The sequence below is a fragment of the Temnothorax longispinosus genome, chromosome 10 (assembly GCF_030848805.1).
Source record: "Temnothorax longispinosus isolate EJ_2023e chromosome 10, Tlon_JGU_v1, whole genome shotgun sequence".
Classification (NCBI taxonomy): Eukaryota; Metazoa; Arthropoda; class Insecta; order Hymenoptera; family Formicidae; genus Temnothorax; species Temnothorax longispinosus.
Window position 1 is genome coordinate 19,084,502 of NC_092367.1, and position 26,309 is coordinate 19,110,810.

A 26,309-nucleotide genomic window follows, 5' to 3' on the forward strand; every position below is an offset into this window, starting at 1 on the left:
GTTTTAATTAAAACTGAGGCTGTTCGGGACGGTATTTTCGGATAATTACAGATCTAGCGGGCTATATTCTGGATCAGCTAATGATCCATAACAGCGGAGATTCAGACATCATCAACATGCGCGCTAATTATCAAAATGTTAGTGTAATTCCGTAGGATAACGAACGTCGCTGTTAATACGATGGCCATACGATAAATGCTAACGTGCAATGATAATCCCGGTCATGCCGCGTAACGGTATGTAAGTGGCACTGCTGCATGAACGGCGATTTGTACCTCACCATCCCGGCGTGCATCAATTAAAAACAGAGTTGTACGCGGCGCTTTTTCATCGTTCTTTCCCCGCCTCTTCCGCTGGTATGATGATCTCGATCGCGACCACACTCGAGAGTAAGTAGATCCGATCTCCAATTAAATCATAGTGTTCTATAAGTCATATCAAGATGGAATATTGTGTTGTTTGTTAAAGACATTAAGCGCGATATGTCTGTCTTGTCTCTTGCTCAATTCATCGAAAAATTTAAATTTTGATTAGTCTGCAGGATTTTTGCTTCTTTCAATATTTTTCTCTCAAAACTTTGACAATAATTATCCATGTGGCATCTGTTAATATTCAGTACTAAATTTACGATATATTAAACGCAATAGATTTACGAACTGAAGAATTGAGATTGCACGAAACTTACTTGAGTTTAAATTAATATTTAAGATACCTAATTATATTTCAGAAACATAGTTTGCTTGTAAGAATTTTTTGTAAAAATTAGTCAATAAAATTAAGGATAAAATTTTTAGAATACTTCGTGCATATTTGGCAATGATAGAAATTACGTGATCCTATTCTCAATCTGATATCCGTGAAGCTTTCCCTTCAAGTATCCCTTTCACAGTCACGTGTCTTCGATATATTTAAGCGGATTCAAATCGGGCCTACCAGTCCTCCGATCGCTATTCTGACTCCATCTCGGAAAAGAGAAAGACGAAATATCACGAATCGATCTAGAGCGTGGCGCGGCGATTCGCGCATACTTTCTAATCCCGATCTAAGCTAAATCGATCGCACGCGGGCGCGCTAAGCGACCTCGAAACCTCGAACTCACTCACCTTACGATTCCTAAGTATCAGTCTTCTGAGAATGAGCCCGACGCCGACGGCGATGGGAAAGACGACGAGAGTGGCGAGGATATAGCCGACGACGGCGACTGTCTCCTGAGTGGCGATCGCGTCGCCGTCGTGCCGCTTCAGTATCACCTCACTGACGTTCATCGATTCCCGCGGGCTCACTGAAATCGGCTCGCCGGTCTCGAAGAACGTCCTGTTGAGCCCACCGGGATGATACATTGTGCCGTTGTACTCCGGCAGGATCGAATGATGATAGGCGGGCCTGTACCTTGTTCTGTTGGCCGTAGGCGTGAAAGAGGAGCCTTTGAACCCTGGAGGGACAACAGTATCCTGGGATTCGCGATTTTCCTCAGGTTTGTCCTTTCGGGAATTCGTTGAAATTACGGTGGATTCCTTAAACTTGGGAACGGGAACGGTGGTCGATGTATCTCTACTGATTTCCGTGTTGTTGATAGTCACCATCAATTCGGGCGTCTTCTCCGTGGTTGTCGTCGTCGTCGTTATCACCGTTATCATCGTCGTCGCAGGACTGTCTTCGTTCTGCGATTCAGAATCCACCGGAAGCACTACCGACGGTCGTTCCGTGTCGCGAGCGAGCCCGTCCATCGACCCGCTCCCGTTGAAGATATCCGACGTGTTGTACAGATGCATGATCGGCAGCACATCGTCCTTGTCTTTCGACTTGTCCGATAAATTACGCGCTCTGACTTCCGGCGATCTCTCACCGGACACGCGTTTCCCGTTCTCCGTTACCGTGGGCGTCGATGAGGTAGGTAGGACTTTCGACTTTCTGCTCGAAGCCTCGTCCACATGAGTGCCGTTCTGAATCGGCGAAACTGTCGTCGTCGTCGTCGTTGTTGATGTCGTCGTCGCGTCTTTAGCTCTATACCTCTTCTGGATCTCTGATGGATCCAGATTGTTCGCCTCTTTTGCAATGTCCGTCGGCCTCAAGGTATGAGTCTCCGGATCGGTAGTCTTTTCCACTTCCGTCAATATTCTAGGCGTAACCGGAAAAACTGGTGCCGTCGGGATTATCGTCGTTGTCGTCGACGTCGATGTCGTCGTCGATGTCGGCGTCGTTGTAATCGCGACAATTTTATCGACTTGCTCGGTCACTGTCACGGTCGTCTCGATAATACCGTCCGTTGTTGCGTTTACGTCACTCTCGGTCTTGTTCAGCATCACGACACCTTGATCGTCTTCAGCATTGCTCCCGATATCGCTTTCATTGTTTAAACTTGACGCAGTAACAATATCCTCCTCAAGAACGTGAGACTTTTCCACCTCCGTCGTCGTGATCGCGTCAACGAGGACGGACGGATCGGTCGCGTCCATCGTCTCGTCAGTTGCACTCGAATTTCGACTCAAGATTCCCATGACGGTGGTTTTTTGCGAACTACTGTTTCTCGGCACTTCGTTCACCCCGCTCGTACGCGAAACTTTCGAAAAAGAATCGACACCTGGCACTTCATCGTCCGAAACTTTCCCGCGATCCGCAACCCGCGTCCCGTTCGACGACCGATCGTTTACCACTAATTTATCCTGAGCACTCTCAATCTTCTCTTCACCGGACTTCACCCTCCTGGTACCGTTTGAAGAGGATACCCCGCTCGGAGAAGCCAACACTCTGCGGCGTTTGCTCGGCGCCAGAGACGAAGATTCTTCGTTGACAGTCGATCTTTGATTTAACACCGCGCTGGCGCTCTTCCTTAGGAATCTCCGATCATTAGCACCTTCCTGCTCGCCAAGTCCTGTCCGCGACTTGGTGTTGTTCCACCTGATCGATCCTCTGTTTCCGATCTCCGGCGATTTAACGGATCTCGTCGGCGAGATAACGCTATCATTCGCGGCTGAATGCGACGAGGACCAGGTCGCTGCTGTTCCTTGGCTGGCCGTTCGTTTCTGTTGTGGAACGACTTTCCTCGATTGTTCCCCCACCAGACCATCAACACCACTGGGTAACGTTCCAGCAGCTGCGGCTGGCTCGACGGTCGCGCCGGCACTGAGTCCCGCCGGCGTTCGTGCCGGTTCTATACTGCCATCGCTGGCACGAGGAAGCAGAAGAGGAGAAGACGGCGGCAGCGGCGGCGGCGGCGGTGGTTGCTGCTGCTGCTGCTGAGGCCGCTGCTGCGACGGTCCACCGCTCGTTATCTCGGCACCGCTACTAGCACGACGGCCAACACTACCTCCTCCTTGCCTTTCCTCTTCGCCGCTTAATCCAGGTCCGGTGTAGTTGCGCAACAATCGCGTCACGTTCGTTATCGTATAAGCGTACACGTGTTGCTGCGGATGTTGCTGTTGCTGCTGCTGTTGAGGCTGTTGATCTGAGTCAACGAGGGCAGGTGCCGATGACTCCGTCGTCAAGGGCGACGTCGATAACGGCGATGATTTCGGAGCGATATCGCCGCCGGTCAACACGCGAACCGGTCGATCCGCGACGGGATCCGTGACCGGTTGCTGCTTAACGGTATTGCGATGGGTCCGCTCGCCCTCGATCGCGAAACTCGAGAGTCCCAAGCTGTCATCCGGCACCACGATTCGCAGCGTCGACGACTCCGTCCGCGATGGTAACAATATTGTCTCAGTGTTGTCGCTCTCTTGAGGCCTCGCGCCCGTTCTCTGCAATGTTGACACTGTCCGCTCGACATTCGTTAACTTATGCTCCGATTTCTCCGCATTCCCTACTTCCGTCTTCATTTCGGTGACTTTCTTCTTCTCATTGTCCTTCCCAAAATCGTTCGTCGTCCTCTCGGCGGTTCCATTTAAAGCTGCGATTGTCCCGTTCGAGAGTTTCGCGTCGATTTCACTCTCCACGACGATCTTCGCTTCGATATCGTCATCAGACTGACGTTGTCGCGATATCTGGGTCGTTGTGCTCGCCTCGGTGACGTGGGTTGCGTTTCCTCTCTCTTGCGGAACTCGATCGCGGGTCCCGTCCGCGTGAGTGGACGGGTCGCCGCGGTGGAATTTGTCGTCTACCGCATTCATTTCGCTCCTCGTTTCCGATCCGCTGACGATACCGGGGCTCGACTCGTTCCCTGGAATAACGTTGGATACGACGTCCGCTGTAGGCCTCGGCTTCCGGTAATACAGCCCATTACTCGAGCTCCTAAACATGTTCTTAATCCTCGATACCTGATTCTTCTCGATTGTCCGTCGTTCTAACGTTTCTAACGCAATATTCATCTCTTCATTCATAATCTCCTCTACCGGCGTGGCTATTGTCGGACTGAATCTCTTTGTGGAATATCTTCTGCGCGAAGAAGTCGGGTTCGTCGATGTCGTCTCGACGGAATTATTGTTACTGCTATTGGTGACGTTTTCCCGCTGAAGTTTCTGACCGAAATAAAGAAACTGCGACATATCTTCCACCGGAATATTGCTCTCCACTGGCCGGAAGTGGTTGTATAATGACTCCGGCATCGATACAGTATTCTTCTTGCGCGTATCCGCGTCTCCCAATTTTTGATTGGTTAACATAGTCGGCGTTAGAGCGACTGAAGAAAATGTGGAAGAAATATTCTCATACTGCTCGGTCGTCGACGTCAACAGAGCTTCGTCTTTAAGTGTTTTCGCGATTTGCGGTTCTATCTCTACTTTCATGGCATCGAGATTGATCGTGGAAACAACTTTTTCGATTGATTTTCTCGACGATTGCGGAGTTTCCTCTTCCACTGACACTTCCGTTCGCGCGTTTGTGACGTAAATGTCGTGCCTAGTCTCTTGGGTTTCGAGGATGTCTGGAGGACCCTTCGAGATGATATCGCCAGGTCGTGATCTACGACTCGAGAGAATCCGATGGGCTTCATGATGTGAGCGTTGATTCAGAATCTGTCGCCTTCTTGCAGTGAGAATGTTGCGTAGCGCCTGCTCGCGTTTAGCTTTTGATGACAACAGATCCGTGTGTGGGGATGTGCGCCCACGACGATGATCTGTGACTGACGTATCTGCGAACAAAGATGGAGTCTCTGCTGATAGATGTCTAACACTTTTAATTGCCTCGAGTAAATTTAATATAATATATATTAGAAACGAGCGATAACTTGATAGATATAAATATTAATTTTTTATAAAAGATAATTTTAGTAACGAGATATTTATCCTAAAGTTCTATGAGTCGTTTATTGCTTTCAGAATTAAAATAAAGATTTTATTTGTCCCTATTAAAAATAAAATTAATACATCTTGTTTGCGATAATTGATACTTTACAACTATACGCCATAGTGTACATTACTACATTGAAGAAGTACGTCTTAACGCGGTTTCTAAATGTTAATCGCATGCGAAACAATGATACGGTGTGTAACTGAAGCGATTATAAGTTCTGGTTCGTTCCCGCACGGTTCCGGCGACGGAGAGGAGAATTTTCTACGAACGGATTAATGCGAATCGCCGTTCGCAATCATCATTCGTCAGAGCGTCTCGGTGAAAACCGGAAGAACATTGACCGCCTCCTCTTCACGCTACACAGCAAACGTAATTAAGTTCTCAATTATATTCGCCGCGCGTGCGACGTGCGAAACGAAAAAATTCTCGCGGAGAGGAGCTCTCCAAGTAACGGTGTTCCTCAGGGTCGCGGATGGCCGAGTAGGTTTGGAGGTACGAGAGGTCCGGTACCGTTACCTCTCACGGTTCCATGTGCCCAACGAGCATTCCGCCACTAATCGTCTGTCGCGATTGTAAAAACGGTCCGAATCGCGTTCGTGGATCACGACATCTCATTCGAGTTCATTCAAAAGCATCTAAACATTGCGTTATTGCAACACCAAAAAATTCCAACTTATTACAAAATTCTAATATTGGAATATCTCCGTGTGTTATTCTTTCGGTAGGTATATATAATTAAAACTTTTAATAACAAAATTTTAAATAAATAGTCGATTTCTTTCAATAAATTACCTTTCGTTTTAGGTAAATGAGAAATAACAAGTAAATAAAAAAACTTTAGTGCAACGTTATCATATACATATGTCCATAAACTCTTCCTTTAAGGTTCGTACTCGACGAACTTCTCGTTCCTCTGTGCTTATACCCAAGAATTGCTCTCCTCGCGATTTTCTCATGGTACATACAATAACGTCCGCCGACAGCCATATCGTGCAGATAATGGGCGTTGCTCGTTTCGCTTCGCTTGGAAAATTCGTTCGTACTGTAAAATGCCGAAGAACGCGCGCCATAATATCTACGTACAAGCATATTTCGCTGGGGGGTCATTAAGAGCTCGTCGGCGAGGATTGAGAAGAGAAGATGCCGCGCGTCACGAATTTATTCTCTCATTGTCCGTGTAAGCGGGCCCGACGCCCGAAGCGAACGTTCCACGATTCGACAAAAACTCTCGAGGGACGATACAGCTGTAACGAACTTAATTTACAGCGACGTAAAAGTCCGGCTTGTCAGCTCGTTAAAAGGTCTAATAGATACTATTTCGTGACAGCGTGAATTTCCGAATGATTCTAATGCCCCGTGAGAAGGCCTCGTGGATTCGGGGATTATCGTGACATACGACGGCTCGGTTTTCATCCGCGATTCTCCGCCTAATGCGTTATTCTGTGTTAAAATGTTTCCTGCGACTTCGAAATTATGAACTTGAACCCGATGCGCGTTTTGGGAATTTAAAACTCTGTTATAGGAATTTGCGAATATTTGTGACTATGGAGGTAGATATTATATTATAATGCCTTGGATAATAGAGAAATTTTAGAAGTATTTTATAAGAGAAAAAAGTAACATTTAAAGAAGATATATGAAAATTATTTCTTTCTGTAAAGTGCTTTCAAGTTTTCTGAAATTTTTATTTTGGATCCCACGCAATGCCTCGGCTTACCTACTAAAAAATGATAAGATATATATTATTGAAATATATGTATATATGAAGTATGAAGATCAATTTCTGACCGCTGGGATAATAACTTGTCATTGTGCATACGGCAATCCGAGGCATTGCAGGCTCTACAACCAATTCAACATCTTAGAGATACATTTTAACGAAACAGATATTCCGAACGTGCAAATCGCGATGTGGAATCCGCCCCGTTGTGGAACCTGCTTATAAATATACACGAGTATCCTGCCAACCCGAGCTCTGAATAATGCAGTCTGCCTAATCTCAACCGAAATCGCGGGAATTGTCGTCTAACCTTCTACTTCACGCGGAATTTTCACCAGTTTCGAGAAGGCATAAAGAAGAGATCGTAAAACGTGACAAAAAAAGAAAAAAAAAAGAAATCCGAGAATCTCACAACGATTGCAATGAGTGCAATAATTCGGAAGATGCAACTTAATTTCGGTATTTAATTTAATGAACAATTTAAAAAAAATTTAATAGTATCTTAATGTTGAATATCTATATTATTATATTTTAAACGCTATACTATTCTAGATTTAAAACGTGCGCTATAAAAGTGAGAGGAAGATGGATGGAGAGACAAGGCTCGCTGTCGCGAGTCCGCGAATTGTCGTCGCGAACGTGACCGCATCGTAATATTTTATGTGGACACGTGTATGAGGAAGGTCAGTGTTGCTTCTGTTCTTGTTCCGTGGGTTCCCAGTCCCCGGGGGTCTTGACGACCGCGGGCTGACTGGCTGGCTGGCTGGCTGACTGCCTGCCCGAGTGAACTACAATGCGGGCACGTGAGATGACTCCGAGATGTGTCACACACTCGCGGGCTGGACCCACGAGAGCAGTCCCAGATTCGACGTGAGATGCGTGGGTCCGGGTCCCTCGAGTTTGCACATACCGTTTCACTGCTCCACTTTCGTTATGAGGCACAGTTCGGCTGTTTTTTTTTATTTTTTATCTTAATGCCTGTTTTATTATCGCAACAAACGTGCCAATCGTGCATCGCGTTGCAATTTTAATAGCTTCGACATAATGCCATTCTCACGCCGACGAGCAGCCTTTGTCTGAAGGGAGGAATTGTTGCCTGCACGGTTCTGTGAAATTATCGAGTGTTCACGCAGTATTCGTGTCGAAGCTCCGATTGCGAGAACAATAAAATAATAGTAGCCGCGTAACAATTGACGTATTTTCCATGAACATAAGCTTTACCGCGTTTCTACGTTTATATTACTTCTCAGAACGGCATATTTTATAGTTGAGATATCCTAATAAATCATCGTAATCTCGCAGTGTTTTAATTTTGTCGATGCTCTATACTTTATGTCTGTACAATGGACTATTATTTAATTTCAATTCTTTTACACACTAGATACCCTATAAATCCTGTTTAAACAATCTATATAAATTACCTGAAAATTAATACTGTGTTATTTATTGATACTTTTATTCTCCTTCTGTTTTTAACTTAATTTAATTTCAATCTATTTATAACTCAGAAAATTTATAACTGAGAAAAATTGTTGTAGCTTTGTAGAAGTAAATTGCTTTAATTGCAAATTTATTTTAAAATCTTTTAATTTTTTATAGAACGTGGACTCGAATTTTTAGCTACTCATCGTACTATACCTAAATAGGCTACAAATTTATTGTTAATTCTCATTTCATCTGGTTGGCAAGAATTCCCGGTATGCATGTTGCACGCACAATATAAAATTGATAAGTCTTAATAAGCGCGTCACGCTCAATTTTCAGGCGAAGCCGTGACAGGAAGTAAGTTTCCTACTGCAGTTAACAGATGTTAGGGAGTAAAATGGCAGTTGCGGCTTAAGGTGTCATAATATGTCAGTCCGTATGGCGAATACTTATGTCTCTATTACCAGCGCTATTATGTAATACTGAATGTTGTGCGTGCGCTTTTAAGATATTCCATGATATTGCCGCGCGACTCGTCGCTTCTTCATCGGCTTCCGAAACCTAATGCCGCTTAGCTAAGCGCGATCGCAGATAAATAGCAGATAAATATTTCAGGCTTGTAGTCACCCTTACATACACGTGTAACACGATGCGATCCGAACCAAGTGTGCGTATTCAGACACGCATGAGAATACCGTGAAAATCTTTGACAGAATATTTTTCAAAGTTTTTTCTTCACTCAATTTTAAAGATAATTTTTCTTCCACAGAAAATCTTCCACATCTATTACAAACATTAATTTGCGACTAATAAAAACATTATATAATCTATATTTCTCCTTAAAAATATTTTTGATTACATTAAATTCGTATTAATCTTTTACTTAGTTGATGATATTGTCGTAAATCAACTACACATCTGTATTTTTCTTAACAAATAAATAATAATTGTCAATTATATATATTTAATTCTCTAAAACAAATCCTAAAATTTAATCTTATATATATATATATTAAACATTATAGATATAATCGAATCTCTTTTTTGTATACCTTAAAAAATTGCTGCTAAGATTTATTTAAAGCGATATTTTATTTCTATATATCACTCGATGCACGGAGAACGATCAGAACGCGTCTTAACGTTGTATTATTCTTCTTCGAGAAAGCGGTTTCCCAATGAGAACTACTCTCTGAGCCCTCGCAATTTATATGTCCCGTTTCGAGGGGGGTCGCTTTGTTGAGTGGATTTTTAGGGACGGGCTATCCCTCGTGTCGAAGATAACCCTCCGGGTTGCTTCATATCTATGAATATTATCTGCGGCTTTATTCACAGAGCCTTGGCCCTGGCGATGATCTCGATGTCACGAGGACTCGCGCAATGGCTCAATATTACGATATACCCGCGAGCATTTAGTCCCATCGGATCGGTGATATAAAAAGAAAAGATCCAGAGTCACGATTGGTCCGTAGTCTGATATATCGCAATTGTGTTAATAATAATATTTTATTTGCATATATCATAGTTTAATATTTAATTTAAAATTAATCCTCAATTATCATCGATTAAATTTATAAAAATTATGATATAATTATTAACTTAATAATTAAAGCCGGCAATAAAATAATAATAAGCTAACTTTGCTTCTATATGTTTTGTATCGTCATGAAACAAATTAAATCGTAAGACACGCGATGCATGTCGGACATCGACACTTCGGCAAAAGTGTTACGCGAAGCGGCGGTTACAAAAGCGTATCTCACATAATAGCTGGCTTAATCGTGCTAGAATAATCTGCAACGAGCGTAACAATATGCATGCTACCCGACTTGCAAATCAGGAAAAGCTGGGCGGAATAAAAGCGGAAATGAAAGCTAAAGATCTCATAAGATCCAGCCAGACAAATGCAGAATCCACAAACGATGAAAGATTGCGTCAATTTTCTAAACTTATATTGCACAGGCTAAGAAACAATTACTTCAATACTGGTGATATTTGATTTTCCGCCTTTCCTTTCTTATAATTACATAATAAATAAATTTTGTAATTGTTATGTAAAATATTCCATAATAAAAAAAGTTATTTTAAGACATGCTATACGTACAGAATTTAATTCGTTTATATTTGTGTAAACCGGGATAGCGCGCTTTTATTAAATTGACATATGAGTGTGAAAAGAGAACTAATATATTTTCATATTGAGAGACTTTGTCAGATGCCTCGCGGAGATATGTCTTCACGGTGGAAATAGAGCGTTTCAATTAAAAAAAAATCAAAATAAATTCTAGTCGGACGCACGAAGTAGCTCGTGGCGATCGTGAAGCTATTGTCTGTGCAGCATTGTCCGCCCCATTCATCATCAGTGGTCGAAACATTCGCAATCGCGTGCACCCTTATGTAACCGTTTCATACGGCATCGTCCGTTCCGGCAATTTGATGCAATCAAGGCTCGCGGGTTTAATGAATACACGGTAATAATCCGGAAAAAGTGCGGCCTGCAAGTATATATAGCGACCGGTCGGATGCGGCGTTCAGAGGAGAAGCAGGAAGTCGCCGAACGTGTTCCCTTCTCTCGTCGAAAGGACACGACAAAGAGGATCGTTTTCCGCCCACGCTTCCGCTACCATGCGACGACAAATCTCCTTAATCCGGCGTGATCAATGATCTACACGGAAGCCCCGAGGTAATACGCGAGCACTCGCTCTTCCCCTGCATGCCTCTCGCATGCAACTGCAAATTGCGTTGCATCCTCGCACAAATATGAGGATGATAGGGAATGAGGCGACAATTATTCAATGCTCGGCAGAACGCGTTTGTCACACAGTAACACAATGAACCACCGATGCATTCTTGTAAATTGAAATTTATTTCCTAACGGAAAAAGCAAATCGACTTTAACAAGTTTTAAAAAATAAAATATTACATTCATATTTTATTTTTCTAATAAAACCTACAAACAATAATTCGAAAATGCCACATTAAAATGTTTTGCAAATGCCACAGAAAAAAGGTAAAGAGATAACATATTAAAGAAGTAAATTAAAAATTATTAGTATCTGATAATTTTTGTTTCATAAATTACTGCGTAAATTCTCCATAATTTTAAAAGGTTTATAAATAGTTTGACTAAAATTTTTTTTATAGAAAATGAAATAAAATAACGAAAAATAAATATACGTTTCAAATGCGATAAATCCACCTTTCTTCGTCTCTCGACTAAAAGAAATTTTTTTTTATGTAAGGAATCGTTCATCTCTTCGGGAACGTATTACTCGCACGAGAACATAGTATAAATGATTACTATGGTTCACGACGTGGAACGTCGAACTCACTCGCAGCAAGGTCCCCATTATTTAAAACTAGTCAGATATCATCTGCAGGGAGAGTCGTCTTCTGATCCGTGAAGGCGTACACAGTCACGACGAGCCACAATACGCTACAATGCGAGACCGAAATAATTTTATCGACCGACCGATTTCTCGATGCAGTCTCCGATCTGTCTCGGACAGTTTGTCTTGCCGCTGGCGACAACGCTCGTAACAATGATAATTACGAATTGTCGAGTTTGATCGACGTAATGGACGGTTCATTAAATCTCCGACAACGCGCGTAATGAATCTCGCAGCTGTTTGCGGCCCAAAATTCGCTCATTCATTCACCGAATTAAATAAGACAAAATCAACGGCACGAAAAAGATGATCGGTATAATATGCATGTTCATCTGATGCAGTCGCTTAGTCACAGTAATGATAATTATTTCTCGTGGATTTATTGTCGTCATTATGGCAAATGACACTTTACCGTCGTTACGATGATTGCTGCGCCTAACTAATTTGGATAATTAGATAACAATACTGTTTTTCTTTTTTTTTCCAGAATCGAGAATCGATAATTACGTAATTCTAAACGCAATTGCGCAATAACGATTAAGTTAATGATGAGAATCGAACGCCGCATCCGGGTCAAAATGTTATTTTTTAACGACCATTGCGTCGGCGTCGGCTAGAACAAAGCTAGAACAAAGTTGATCTTGAGATGGCCGATAATTCTTTTTAACGCGTCAATTACGATTGAGAAAAGTAAGGCTTTAATTTCTTCACGGACGTTCCTACTTCTCGAAACTTAATAACCTCCGCACTCTCGTTCGGTCATGAACCTAGAAGCATCCGAAAGAATGACAGAACGGCTGATTCATAGATTAATTTGATCGACGAGCTACCGCGATCGCGCAGAATTATCTTTTGCGCCGATCGACAGTATAACGCAACGACGCGTGTTAGGCAACTGCCTGTCAATTCTTCCCTTTCGTAGTTTCGTATTACCATAAAAAGACAGACACCGCGGTGCTTGTTCTGTGAAAAAGCTTAGCGAGATCTCAGATCTATGTTTGCGATATTCATATTTTTTACACGATGCCTCTTAACTCGTCAACATGTTTTTATTATTTCAATGAGAATAATTGTTATAAACATGTTAACGACAAATAGTTTCAAATTCATCCATGTTATCTAAGTTTCTCATTTAGTATTTTAGTATTACCTAGTTTTTTTAAACGCGACGAATAAAAACACAAATAGTGTTTTTATTTCAAATATTTTTAAGTTATAATCATTATTTTTGTTATGTCCTTATAATGCAACTTTACAAAAAAATTTAATTAATTATGAGTGAATTTCACGAAAGATGAAAACTATCGGAAAACTGCGGTTATACAATGATACGACTTGAGATGCGACGTGTGTCTTCAGCGAGAATTTCTGTAGAATTGTAATATACAGGCACGTCTATGTACGAGTGATTTGTCTCGTGAAGCGTACATCCGTTTCCGTCGACAATCCTCGACCGGAGACCGGAGTACGGAGGACACTCCGGTCACTGAGCACGCATAATCCTGCGATAATTATGTAACGGATCACCGTCTGGACAGCGATCATCGACCGGTTGAGAGTCATAGCTCTCGTTTGACAAATCCCGTTAAAGAATCAAGTATTTTTGAAGTTGCGAAAAGATATAAGTAAAAAAAACCTAGTTTTAAACGCTATGGCTTTTGAAACGAGGGTCCTTTCTCTTAAATTATGAATTTATATGATAATGTAATTAATTCTCTAATTAATAACTACGTCATACTCAACCAAATAGAATATCCAATTAATATTATACAAGATTGAAACAAAATTTAAACACGAGACGACATAACATTGTTGTAGATGACGTTTGAGTAATCGTACTTACTATTGTTATATCAGATGGATCTTAACACACAATTAAAAGTACATTGCTTATAGCAATTATGTAAAGAAAAAGTCGGGGTCTTTAAATAATAAACACTCTAATGGTCACAATCATGGAATTAATATAAGCGGTTTTATATCTCGATTGAAGTAAAAACATAAACGTTTTACTAATATAAAAACTTTCGCAGATGCACGTACTGTTAAAGAATATGCATCATACAGACAGTTTTGCTACTTAGATTATTATTGGTAGATCTGCTCGTAATTAGAAATTAATTTCCTATTATATCCTATAATTATGTTAAATTACATACGTGATACTATTAAACGCCTAATAATTGCAGAGTCACATGATTAATTGCTACAGACAGCGTGACGATATGAAAGACGATATGGCAAAATTCACAGACGACGAGCGAGAAAAGACGCGCCGCTTCCTGGACCATGATCTCTCGTCCCGATCGAGAGAGGGTCACGGTCATCCCCAGCGCATTTCGCATAAATCACTCGTGGCGCGAACACGCGCGCGATTAATCCAGATAGCGACTCACACACGCGCGCGATTACGCGTACATCGAAGATCGTATCGAGCACGGCCGGTCGGTTGCATAATGCCGATGTTCCATTAAATCGCACGCGGATCGATTCAGACGAGGAACGCAAGTGCACTTTCGGAGTTGCAGTTGCGGCATACCGAGAGCGCATAGGAAATTACGTGAGAGAAAACAATAACCCGAGCTGAAACTATTTTGCGGGACCATTTCAGTTATTCGCGTCGCGTAGATTCTCCAGTATTGGGTCCATGCAATTACACGCCGTATGATTTTCGACGCGAGTTCTATGATTGATCGACAGGGATATACTTTTTTACAAGACGTACCCAAAGAAATGATCACGATAATGAAATGGGAATTACGACGATTACGCGTCTATTGCCTGAGGAATCTTCCGGTATCATTGAATCAAACTCGCGCGTACGGTTATGTATTGAAGATATTATCGTACACCGTGCCGTTACGTAAGATCTTCAGGAACGCACAATGGGGCTCCTCGATGTTCCATTAAATCGTATGCAGATCTCCGGGCAACAATGGAACGCGGACGGTCGAATCGAGACTCGTAAAAAGTAGCCGACCGCATCCCAAAACGTTTCCTGGATCGAAAAGCGATCGCGAGAATGCGATGTCGGAGAGAAGAGAAATTAGCATATTATGTGTGAGGATACCGATCGTGCAAAAAACACAAAACATTAAAAATATATTGTCGCTTGCATTATCATTTTTGAGATGATCAAATTTTACCAAAAGATGTGTTAAATATCTGAAAATTATTTTCATGTGTAATTTTAGTAAATATTAAAATTATTAAATTAGATCATTTTTGCATGTGAAAACTTGTATAATATTACTCCAAAGATTTTTTTGACGTATTACAATACAGATTATTATTGCGGTTTATATTACTTTGTTACACTGTTTACTGCATGAAAATAAGCGGCGAGATGAAGAACTTTTACGAGTGATTAATTTCTCATCCTTCAGTTATTGCTTTTCACCATCTTTGGCTATACACCCACTTCAAACTTTCAATGGAATATTGTGCTTGTTATACCCGTAAAATAAGATGGGTAATATATAGTAGACAACACACCTTTGCGTCTGACATGTTGCTTCGGCTCGATACTGCCTCACAAAGCTTAACGAATCGCGCCCGCGTATAAGTAGCCGCGAATAATCCGCGCCGGAGCATCGCGCGAAAAATTCGCGTGGTAACATACGAGCACCCGAGGGCACGGGTGATTGAATATAAATCATATAAATTGCGACTATCCGGAATTAATGTACACGGTCGTGATTTAAGATATTGCATCTCCCTTCCTCTCCTGCCTTCTGCCTCTTTCTCTTCTCCTCGACCGTAATTGACGCGTTATTTCCGCATTCACCGTTCGAGACGCGTCGAAGCGAAAATTCATCTTCCCCACACGCGATTTATCCCGCGGGATCTCGAGAGGCACTCTCCGCACAGCTCCGCGTATCGATTCTCTTTCGTTTTCTTCCTCTCCCGCAAAAGAAAGCGCGCGATCGCGATCAAGATCATTGAGTTCGCTTCCGCGAATGTAAGGCTTACTCCTTACGCCGATACACTCTGCTACGCGATCTTCCGGATATCACGCGGACATGGAGAAAGGTGTACGTATTATCATAATCGTGCATCAGCGGGACATCACGATTCGCAAAATCAGCCTCTCTTGTATTAGGAGGGACAGAGATTCTTTTCTGTTGCTTATACGGAGAGGTATGATGGACGACGTGACGCCGCGAGAGGAAGTTGATGCGCAATTTAGATTTATCTGTATTTTTTTTAGATAACTAATTTAAGATAGCAAGGTGATTATTGTTGGTGTAATAGTGCAGTATACTGTGTAATAGTTGACGAGGAATAGGTGGTACATACAATTAGAAAATAATCCGTAATGATCGCTAAGTACATATAATAGTTTGCACATAAAATATTTAATAAGTTGGCGTGTAACACTTAGTAATAAGTATAATAGTTGATAAGGCAATATTGTGTGTTAGATAATAAAGCTAAGTTGTCGAGAGAAGAATCTTGACTGCAATTAGTAGTATGTACGTAAGAAGATAATTTCCTTGAAGCGCGAATGACATGAGGTAACATTCGTTCGTGGATTAAACGTTGCGACACGCCTCGCCCGCGGATCCGCATAAATAGCGAAGGGGCACGCTTCGAAATACGACGAACCATAAATCATTTTTACGCGCTGCAGCTACCGCAGAACCCATCAGAAAAAAATTACGGAGCTCTCTCATTTTGTGTCTAATATTGTGTAACTGAGCGAATCCAATGAGAGACGATTAATTATAAGCTTTTGATTAATTGTAATCCAGCTATTGTATGACTTTTCGCTGACGCTCCGACGAACAGTAGTGTATTTCACTTACATATTGCTGCTTTGCGGTACACGAGCGATTCTTAACAATTACACGGCGAGCGCGGCTGGCGGAATCGAAAGATATAGTGCGGCATCGGTCGAGGGAAAGGAAGAATTATTTTCTACCTGGTACACACACACGCGCGCGCACGCGAATATATATGTGAACACTCGGTGAGTTATGCTGAAACGCACGTTCAAGGCTATCCGCCAAGATCACGGTCGCGTCGTCCGATGCCGGACAATCGCCATCAGTCATCGAACGATTCTCCGGCCGGTACACGTTACATACGTATGTACGAAGAGTAATGGCGAAAAAGAACGGCGACACTGTACGCCTGCGATCCTTGCCGAACATACATCACTCGGCAGCAGATTCGAAAGTAACAAAGGCTATATCTTACTCGTCTCGTTTACGGATGGCCCGAGTCTGAATCTCAATGTCCGTTTTTTTTTTTTTTTTTTTTACGTCCATTATTAGTGTTATGCGCTTTATGTATTTCATTAAAGAGTTTCTCAGAAGTTATTAACAATTACAAAGCGCATAACTCTTTGATATATTACGATCGTGTGCTTCAGTAAATGAATTGTCGGAAGTTATTTTGGAAATTATTTAATTATTAGAAACGTGAATCATCGTAGAGTTAACGCAATTAATTAATTGGTCATTATTCAAGTGACTGCGAAGATATTCGGTTTGAATACCTTCTAATATATCATCGAACATGTGATGTCGCGATATTTCCATCGGCGCGATCGGTTTTAGATTAGATAGAAAAATTATTACACAATCTGTGACAAAGTTTATTGTTGTAAACACCGTTTACTCTAAAGTCTCCAGTCAGCAATCAAAAAGATCTATATCGCAAAGAAAAGCGTCTAAGTCGTCTTTCAGTCGTGTAATAAACTAAAGAATGTACTCGTAATAATCGAGAACTATTCTAGAAACGCGACACTTTTTACGACACCTGTTGCTGACGTTGAGCAGACCAGCTGTCTGAGTCCCACACTTGCTGAATTGATTAATGAACAATCGTCATGTATTACGTAAGCGCATAATAATATAATTCCAGACAGTATTATGAAAGCTGTTATTGATCATTATCGTTGTAATAAAATAGATAAATACATAATAGTGCTATCCTACTTTCCCTTGAAAAAGAGATAGAAAATAGGACAGTAATCGATACAAATGAAATCAGATCTTAAATCCTAATCCGTTCAATGACAACGCGCCTATTCAAAGTGATTCACATAAAGCTGCTGCTGTGCGCAGCGAATTAATTTGGATCAATTACGTGCGCACGTGGGAGACAAATAATAAAATGATCGGTATCAAGATAACTCGAAACAGAGATCCGCATGACGTGCGGATACTTTCGCGAGGTCCTTCGCCGGGTATTACCCGCTGTCTAAGCCTGGCAGGATCTTTTGTATGCGTAATTCGGCCATGCAAATTGTAACTCAATCCCGACTCCCGCTTATCAAAGGGGATTCATCGCGATCCTTTCGCAGGATGTCATTCTGACGCGACGTCGAAGACCCACGGCCAATAATCAGCGCCGAAGGCGATCTACACTGTCATTCGCTACTCCGATCAAACTCCCGCTTGGACATTGAACCTTGACTACGCGGAGAAAGGTCGGCACTTTGCTGCGACGTCTCATACAAATGAATTCTCAACCGTATTTTGACGTTTCTATCTGTAGTCAGTAAAATAACTGACCTGAAATCACGTGCCACGGCGAACGAATTTCTCGACGTCATTCCCGATCCCCAATTAGACAGAAATTTGTCCTATAAACTCATTGCTTAAAGAAACAAATCTCTGAGAAGTTATAACAATTCTGCCCGAGAAAATATATAAGATTTGTTCTTGTTTTAGAGAACTGGCAATATATTAGAGTAAAATTTTTACGCATTTTGTTTTTTAACAAAATTTAGAATTAATTAAAGTTAAGCATGTAATGAACATCATATTCGCTTCGTAATGTTATATATTTCTTGCAAAGTACTGCGATGAAGAATAAATTCTGTACTAAATGTATTTATTAAACATCGATTAAAGCTACGACAAATAAAGACGTACGTGTATTCATTCGTTGTCGTTCGCTTATTAAATCGTCAAAGGGCCGGCAAAGAGCCGCGCCAGTACCGCTATACCTTGGTTGACCCCCGTGGAGCAATGCCGCGACCTATCCCTTTGGTCGACCGATCGCGAACAGATCGGAGGGTGTGCATACGCCGATAATTTACACGGCGATCGTCTTCCGGCAAGTAATGCCACGGCTAATGAGCCCACGTGTCCCGATGCGCGCGTAACATAAAGGCGCGCGCGGATGCGCCCCGAGATATATACGGATGTATACGATGCACTGTGCTTGATCTCGGAGTCACGACGCTCGTCCGCAAGACGAAGAGCAGCGTCCCCGCAAAGGGCAACGCCGATCGCGATGCACTCCAGGGAGAGGGGCCCCCCCAAGAACGCTGTTATACGATCGGTCGCAACGATCTCGACTATGTCGGTTAGATTGCAAACGTGCAATGTAACAATGATCTGAGCCATCTTGCAGATTTATCGACATGGTATCGCGATAACAAATCTGTAAAAAAAAATCTTGGCTTTATGACGCGATAAACTCGAATGACATACGAAATGTTTGCGACGTGAGATGTGAGATGTACGAAATCAGACAGCGCCAGTTGCACGCACTATAATGCAACGCGCGTTAGACAAATGTGGCACAAGTTAAAGCGTTATCTAATTTCGAAGATGGTATAATTTTTAGTGTCCCCTAAATTAGAAAAAATTATCTAGATCATAAGAAGACAATTCCCATCTCAAATTCGTTAGCTATAATTAATCTTGTTATATGTCCTAGTAACTTACTTTTTAATTTTACGGTAAAGATGTTATTAAAAGCTTAATGAGAAGAATTATCGTGCAAAGTAGCATGAAATGCATTAGCGGGATTCACGGTCCGTAAAAAGATTTGAAAAAGACTTCGAGAGGCTTAAAAGGCCTCGTTGAGGGTTTCAAAAAACTCGAGGATCATCGTGTCAGACTATTTCGGGCAAACCTTAATACACGTTAATTTTTATTCCCGTTGTTCGTTCCCTCTTTCGACTCTTCTCACATGAGACAAAGCTCCGCTAGGATAAGTATCGTTACATGTGCCAAGCCACGGGGATGGTCATAATGTAAGCATTGAAACCGACGGCGCTACGCCTGAACCGTCCATTGTATTCCGCGGCCGTGGTCGCGCAGGTTCAGGCAGCCTTGAAGCACCGAACCTCCCAGCGCGACAAGATGATGCATTGTTACAATGCGCGGGCTCATGCCTGGGCCTGGCCCCGCGGGGTCACGCAGAAAATCGCGAAGGTTAAAAGGTATCAACGTGGAAATATCTATGCGCTCGGTGGCTCACCGCGAGACTCCGCGCTTCGTTTTCAACGTCGAACATTAAGAAATTTAAATTATGTATATGTTCACAAGCTTGTAATTATATACATATTAGAATACATATTAGATATATTATACAATATATATTGGAATAAGAACTGTAAAGAATGCATAATAATGTGTTAATAGTAAGAAATTTGAAATTTCTATTATTGCATTATTGCATAAAATTAGCCTCCTGTTTTAAATAACGTAAAATCTAATTTTTCTCAAATCTACTTATATATAAAGAAAATTATTTTAAAAGAGAGCTTTAATTCACTTTTACAAGTAATTTTCTAGAGGTCACAATAAAAAAATTTGTGTAAGGCAAGTACCTATATCTTCACACTAGACTGTACAACTTTTTTATACAATAAGATTTATTGTCTGTTTGTAATCAGTTTTGACTAGCCAAGACAGCCTCGAAAAGAACTGACATATGTTTAAATGCGTTGGTCGAGCTGAAGGGCCAGCCGAGATTGGCCCGATACTCCATCAAGGACATCCTAAACTAACCCGACCAGGACCCCAAAGAACTGACCCAAGCGTGCAAAATAAAAAAAATGTAAATCGTCTGGGTGTAACGTTTCTAAGGTTACCTGCGATGATATAATTTCAAAGGATCGTAGAACAGACCTTCCCTCCCTTTTTCTTTTATTCTCGTGCAAAAGCACGTCTTCCTAGGATGATCTAAGTGTTACATAACAATGACGCGAACTTTAATTCTTTGATATAATTAAGTTTTTTTTTCGCAATAACTCTAGCATTCTTTCCATAAACTAAAATTTAAAAAAATTGTTTAAAAATTATGACTGCTCAGGTTACGTTATCATCTTAATGGTAAGTTAAGTTATAAAGTACACATGTCTCAAGCTAGCTACTTCTTTTAATTATAAATTCTTTGATCCATCTTTAACAGCAACATTTTTGCTTAACTCAAATTTAATCAAGACACATCGTTCTTCGTACTTTTTAATTTCGCAGTGTATGTAGTTATTCAACTCGCCAGCGGCAGAACCAGATCCAGTCACACACAACAAATGTACGCGAATATCGATTCGCCCCCGCCGAAGTCGGCGCAATAATGGATATCGATGATGTCGGAGGAGATCGGTATGTCTGCACGCATTCCGGCAGCCAGTTATAAATCACTGATCCGTATCTCGGTAGAGAGAGGTCCCCTTAACCAAATGGATGCTACTGTCGATTTGAATTACTACCCTCGGCCGGCCGAGAGCCATCGCCAACGAGACTCCAAACGGTTCAAAGTTCTATGTAAACTACCGCCCACGTTTACATTCTCCTCGCCGGCCATCGGTGCTTCTTCGGTTGCGATAGCGGTGACCAAACAGATCCTATGTCTTTCTCGAGTGATCTTAGAAAACGTCTGAGCCAGTCTCCGCGCGGCAGATATCGAGATACCGGCATTAGAATTCGGAGTGGAATCGAGTACGACTCGAAAGATAGAGAAAGAAAAGAAAAAAAGAAACGTCTCTTCGTTTTTAGTAAGGATTCTAGGAGGGACGTAAAGCTAATAGCACTTTCACACGGGACGAGCGACCGTGTGTTATTTAATGATTCCGAAATTGAGCTGTGAGAAAATCAGAAGTGGTCTGGAGGTTCGTTGACCGTTTTATGGTAACGCGTATGATAATGCGCTGTAATTATTTATGTATGATATGTGCGTGTTAATTGATACGCGACATCGGCAAATAAATGAAACTCGTTTCTGAATTTCGGCTCCGCGAGACAGAGGATATTTAATATTAAAATGAGGTGCTTGAGAACTTCTCCGATGATAATTTTGACCATCAATTTGGAGTTCATCTCCTCCTCGGGAAAAACAATTTAAGAAATGCTCTCACGCTTGTATTGTTTTAATATTTAACATTTGTAAATCTTATATCTAACTACTTATATCATTATATTTCATATGATACGATTGTGAACGCAAAGTTCATGTATGATTCATCTTCATAATTAAAGATATCACTTATGGCTTCTATGCTTCATAAACATGAAATCTTCAATAAGACCAGTTTGCTTTAATACTGTTATAATCGACAACCAACTGTTATTATATTATATTAATATCGTAAATTAACTAAAGACAATCGTCTACATCTTTAACGGAGTTTAAAAGCTACGGAAATATTTATTTTCGCGAGCTTCGTCCTCGATCCACGTTTTTGTATCTTGACTGGTGCACGTGTTAGAGATATTGCATCCATATGTACATGTTGCATATGTACGCAACGGTGGAGTACCCGAATAAAGCGTTCGACACATTTACAAATGAGCCGAAGCGAGAGGCACGAGGGATTATTTTGAAGGCAATAAATACCGGAGATAAATAATCGTTGTCACGGCAAACCGCAAAAATTCGCGCGAGCACCAGGGGTGAGGATGAATATTAGTCACCGTGACGGAGACGCGCGAAGTTAAATGCCTGCGATTATCGTCATTATCCGCCGAGATAATTACACGTATACGAATAAATGTATACAGATTCGTATTACACACGTACGCCCGAAGATTACATATATTTCATTGTAACTACTTGCGAATAACGTGCATTATATCTCCTGATATTCATTGCATCGACAAATGCAATTTGTTTTATTCGGCCCACACATGTGATCTTTGAATAAAAAAAAATGTATTCTATAATAGTCTATAAATATCTATAAATATCTATAATAGTCTATATAAATATCTATAAATAAAAGATCTGAAATAAATTGGTGAAGTATATTGATGACTCTATGTATTATTAATTTCAAAGTGTTCATATTATTATTTCTAATTCCCCTTGTCCCTCATATCAAGACGATACTCGCGAGTAGTATTAGTTACCAATGTTGCCATTATCAGCCTAGACGGGAGCCGTATCTGCCGCATTAGTAATAATATAAAGGGCTCCGCGGAGAGAGTCCTGAATAAACAATTGCCACGGCGCGATATCTCGCATCGGGAGATCGACCGCAAATATTCCCGTGTATCGCTCACGACCGACACCTTCTCGCACAGTCGGTGAGAGCAAGTGCAGTTCCAGGGTGAATGCACGGCAGCGTCCGTTGCGCAACCGTGCCGATATATTAAATCGATCGGCATATATCGATAGCCCTTGCTTTACACGCGAGCGCATAGAGGTCCAGCATTGTTGGATATTCCAGGCGAGAGAACGCGCTCGTGCCTCCGACGCAGGGCCTAGGAATGCCGCTCGGGGAGGAATAAGTCGGAATCCTCTCGGCGAGCCACGACCTTGCGCACGCTTCGTCGATACTGATATTTCTACTCGAAAAAGTAGCCGAGGGTGCCAATCGAATTTACGCTCTTTGCTTAGGCGACTTTACGACGTTCGCTAACAGGCACGAGTGTTCGCTGAAAATATCGTTGACGGCGAACAAGTTTTCTTTGTACGAAGGGAACATCGAACTCTAGCACGTAAATACGAGATGTTCGCGGAAACTGCAAGAAAAATCTGACTAAATAAACTTGAGAATTTTTGAAATCTAATAAGAAAAAATTCGCGAATGTTATAAATAAAAGGAATAGCTCGTAACACATTGACGAACGATACATAGATTGTTCCCAAGGAAGAAATTTCTCCCGATCGTGTTCTACCTACGCCTCGACGATGTAGTATTGTGCAGCACATCGTGCGATATTAACCGTGATATGTACGGGGAACGACAAAGGAACCACGACAGTGCAGTGCAAATGGTGCATCGCAGACAGTATGAGACGAATGAATGATTCAGAGTCGGGCGATTCGAGACAGCCCTCTGCTTAAATGCAAAAACGCGTGGTTGGTTGCATAAATAATATCACCGTTGTCTCCGTTGACGTTCGCGTTTTTTCCATGCGCGACACACAATTCAAAACGATGATACGAGTAATGGTACTTCATCATATTGCTTACGTAATGTGTTCTGATAAAAAATGTATATATAGAATAAAATAAAGTTTTCGATGCACGCAACTTCGCTATTTTTAAAGTTATAAATATAATAAAAAATTGCATAAAGCGTACAGAGCCATTCTGATATTAAATGCATCAAAGGATTGGAGTTAACAAATTGCGAATAATATTTTCATTAAAAGACGCAATTTCGTCGCGGATTATAAAGAATAAAAATTTTTTTTATGTATTTAGAGCTCTAAATTTGAAACCCTATCCTTTTCTCTAAAACTTTATGCCGGAACAGCGCCATTAAACTTAAAGCAAACATCGTTCGAGAATCGAGACACGAGTGTAGCGTGCGTTCTCCACGCATCGCAACACCGAGAACCGGTGTTGTCGGGAAACAGTCGACAGCAATAAACTTTCGACACCGGGAAATCACGGGTTTCAAGACACGAAGGTAGCTAAGACGTGCCATCGAGGAAAGCGCCGCGCCGGTTCGCTCGCTTGATATACCAGCAGTTCCGTCTGCTGGAATCGCAAGACAGTGCGAAATGGAAGGGAACGAAAGAGAAGACCTGCAGGAGAGAGAATAAGATGCGGGGAATATACTGAAAGAAGAAATACTGGTGCTAGTGCACACGCCGAGTACACACGCTGTTCTCTTCGTCCCTCCAGGAACGGATCGTGACTTCTCGAGACTTTAATCTAATCGTTTTTAAAAACTATAGCAACGGAAATATAAGCTAGCAGAAAAATATTATATTAATCTTTTCAGAAGGATATTTTAACTTTTCTCTTCTATTAAAAAATGTTTTATATTAATCAAGATGTCTTTGGAAAAATCAACCTTGATTCATAGTTTCCAAAGCTAAATATATAACAAGCTATCTCGATTATCGTTTTTTAGATAATTTTTATACATGTTTTTGATTCTTCTATCTTTCTATGCAGAAATTAAACATTTTTTTCGGAGGCTTATTAAAATAAACAGACCAACTTCTGTGTTTCATTTATTCTCTCTAGCACGCACGACGTTTCCACGTAATATAAAGAGACTGCCTTTCTCGCCATGGTTATAGCACTCGAGGAACGTCGCCAAGGGATCATAGACAGACGTGCAGCGACTGCACTCACTTCGTAAGAGGACGGCGGAGCACGTCAGTGATTACACAAGCCATCCCGACTCCGTTTGCCTCTCAACGACCGCTTCTAGGCGGCCACTAAGACCAAGCAGAATCTTAGCGTGATCAGAATTTGCGGTTAGCGCAGATGTATCGCCTCATCTTCGCCTGATCTCGCGGGATCTTCACACGCGTAATCGCATACTCAAATTGGTTGCATAACTTCCTCACGATCTGTAACGATACCCGCTCTACGTGCGTGCGGTGTGAAGAATCGTAAATAACATAAAAGAAAATACATCGTGATTACTGAGCTACGGAGTACAGGATATTACGGGTCTCAGTGTAATCATTGATCGTTACCGAAAACCATACCGTTTCTCTAATATTTAATGCTAGGAATTGAACTAGATCTTGGCGCGATCGCGATCATAGCCATGTGCTATGCGTTAAGAAGGTATTATTTTATCCTACTTAAGCCCAGTTTCACAAGTGTCGGTTAACTTTTAACCTTAGATTAACTCACTCTTCGTCTCTTTCTAAAAGGGACGTTAGAAGGAATGTGTGATTTTTTATGAATCTTTAGAAAATTATATCTGCACTGTTTCGCTGAACAATCAATGGTACACAATCGTCGAAGTCTGAGCCTTCGATCCGGCTACATAAAGCACGCATTCGTGCACACGCAACGACGCCTGCGATACCACAAATTGCTCGTCGATCTTATCGAAGCAGAACGAGAAGAGTTCACCGTCGGACGTCCGTTTTATCGATCTCCCCAAAGGAGAGTGACGCTCTCGGAGGGAACGAAAGCGCAGCGTGCAATGAGAATCCTTTCAAGGGAAGGACACGCCTCGAGTTTCGTCTCGTATACGAGGAGACCTTCAGGTACGCGCGCGATTATCTTCGCACGGATAATCGATTGTACCGTTTTATCGCGGGCGCGCTGTGCTCCAAACAATGAAACGAGTCCCGACCATTCAAGAGTAGTCTCCTTCGCGACCGCCTCAGGAACGGTTCCTTTGAAATTACTTCTTACAAGACGAGGCGCGAGAAACAAGATTAGACGTTCTTTTGATACGGATTTCTTCGATGCTGATTGCCCGTAACAGGGAGAATTGCGTGCGCAAAGTCCTAGTGACTAGAAGATTATTCAAAATCTTTGCAGTTCAGATATAAAAATTCTTACAAAGAGAATTTTAAAAAATTGTCTTTTATATTAGTTTAACAATTTCTTTTATCTAACGCAATCACATGGTATTAAATGTGTAA

At 41.7% G+C, this 26,309-nt stretch overlaps 1 protein-coding gene across 1 annotated transcript in view; it reads right to left on the bottom strand.

Annotated features, from left to right (window-relative positions):
* LOC139820094 (uncharacterized) overlaps positions 1 to 26,309 on the bottom strand; it is a 168,332-nt gene that overhangs the window by 15,812 nt on the left and 126,211 nt on the right. The window contains exon 2 of the mRNA XM_071790069.1: positions 1,104 to 5,068. Coding sequence (XP_071646170.1) covers positions 1,104 to 5,068 — 3,965 coding nt within the window. The remainder of the gene's footprint in view (positions 1 to 1,103; positions 5,069 to 26,309) is intronic.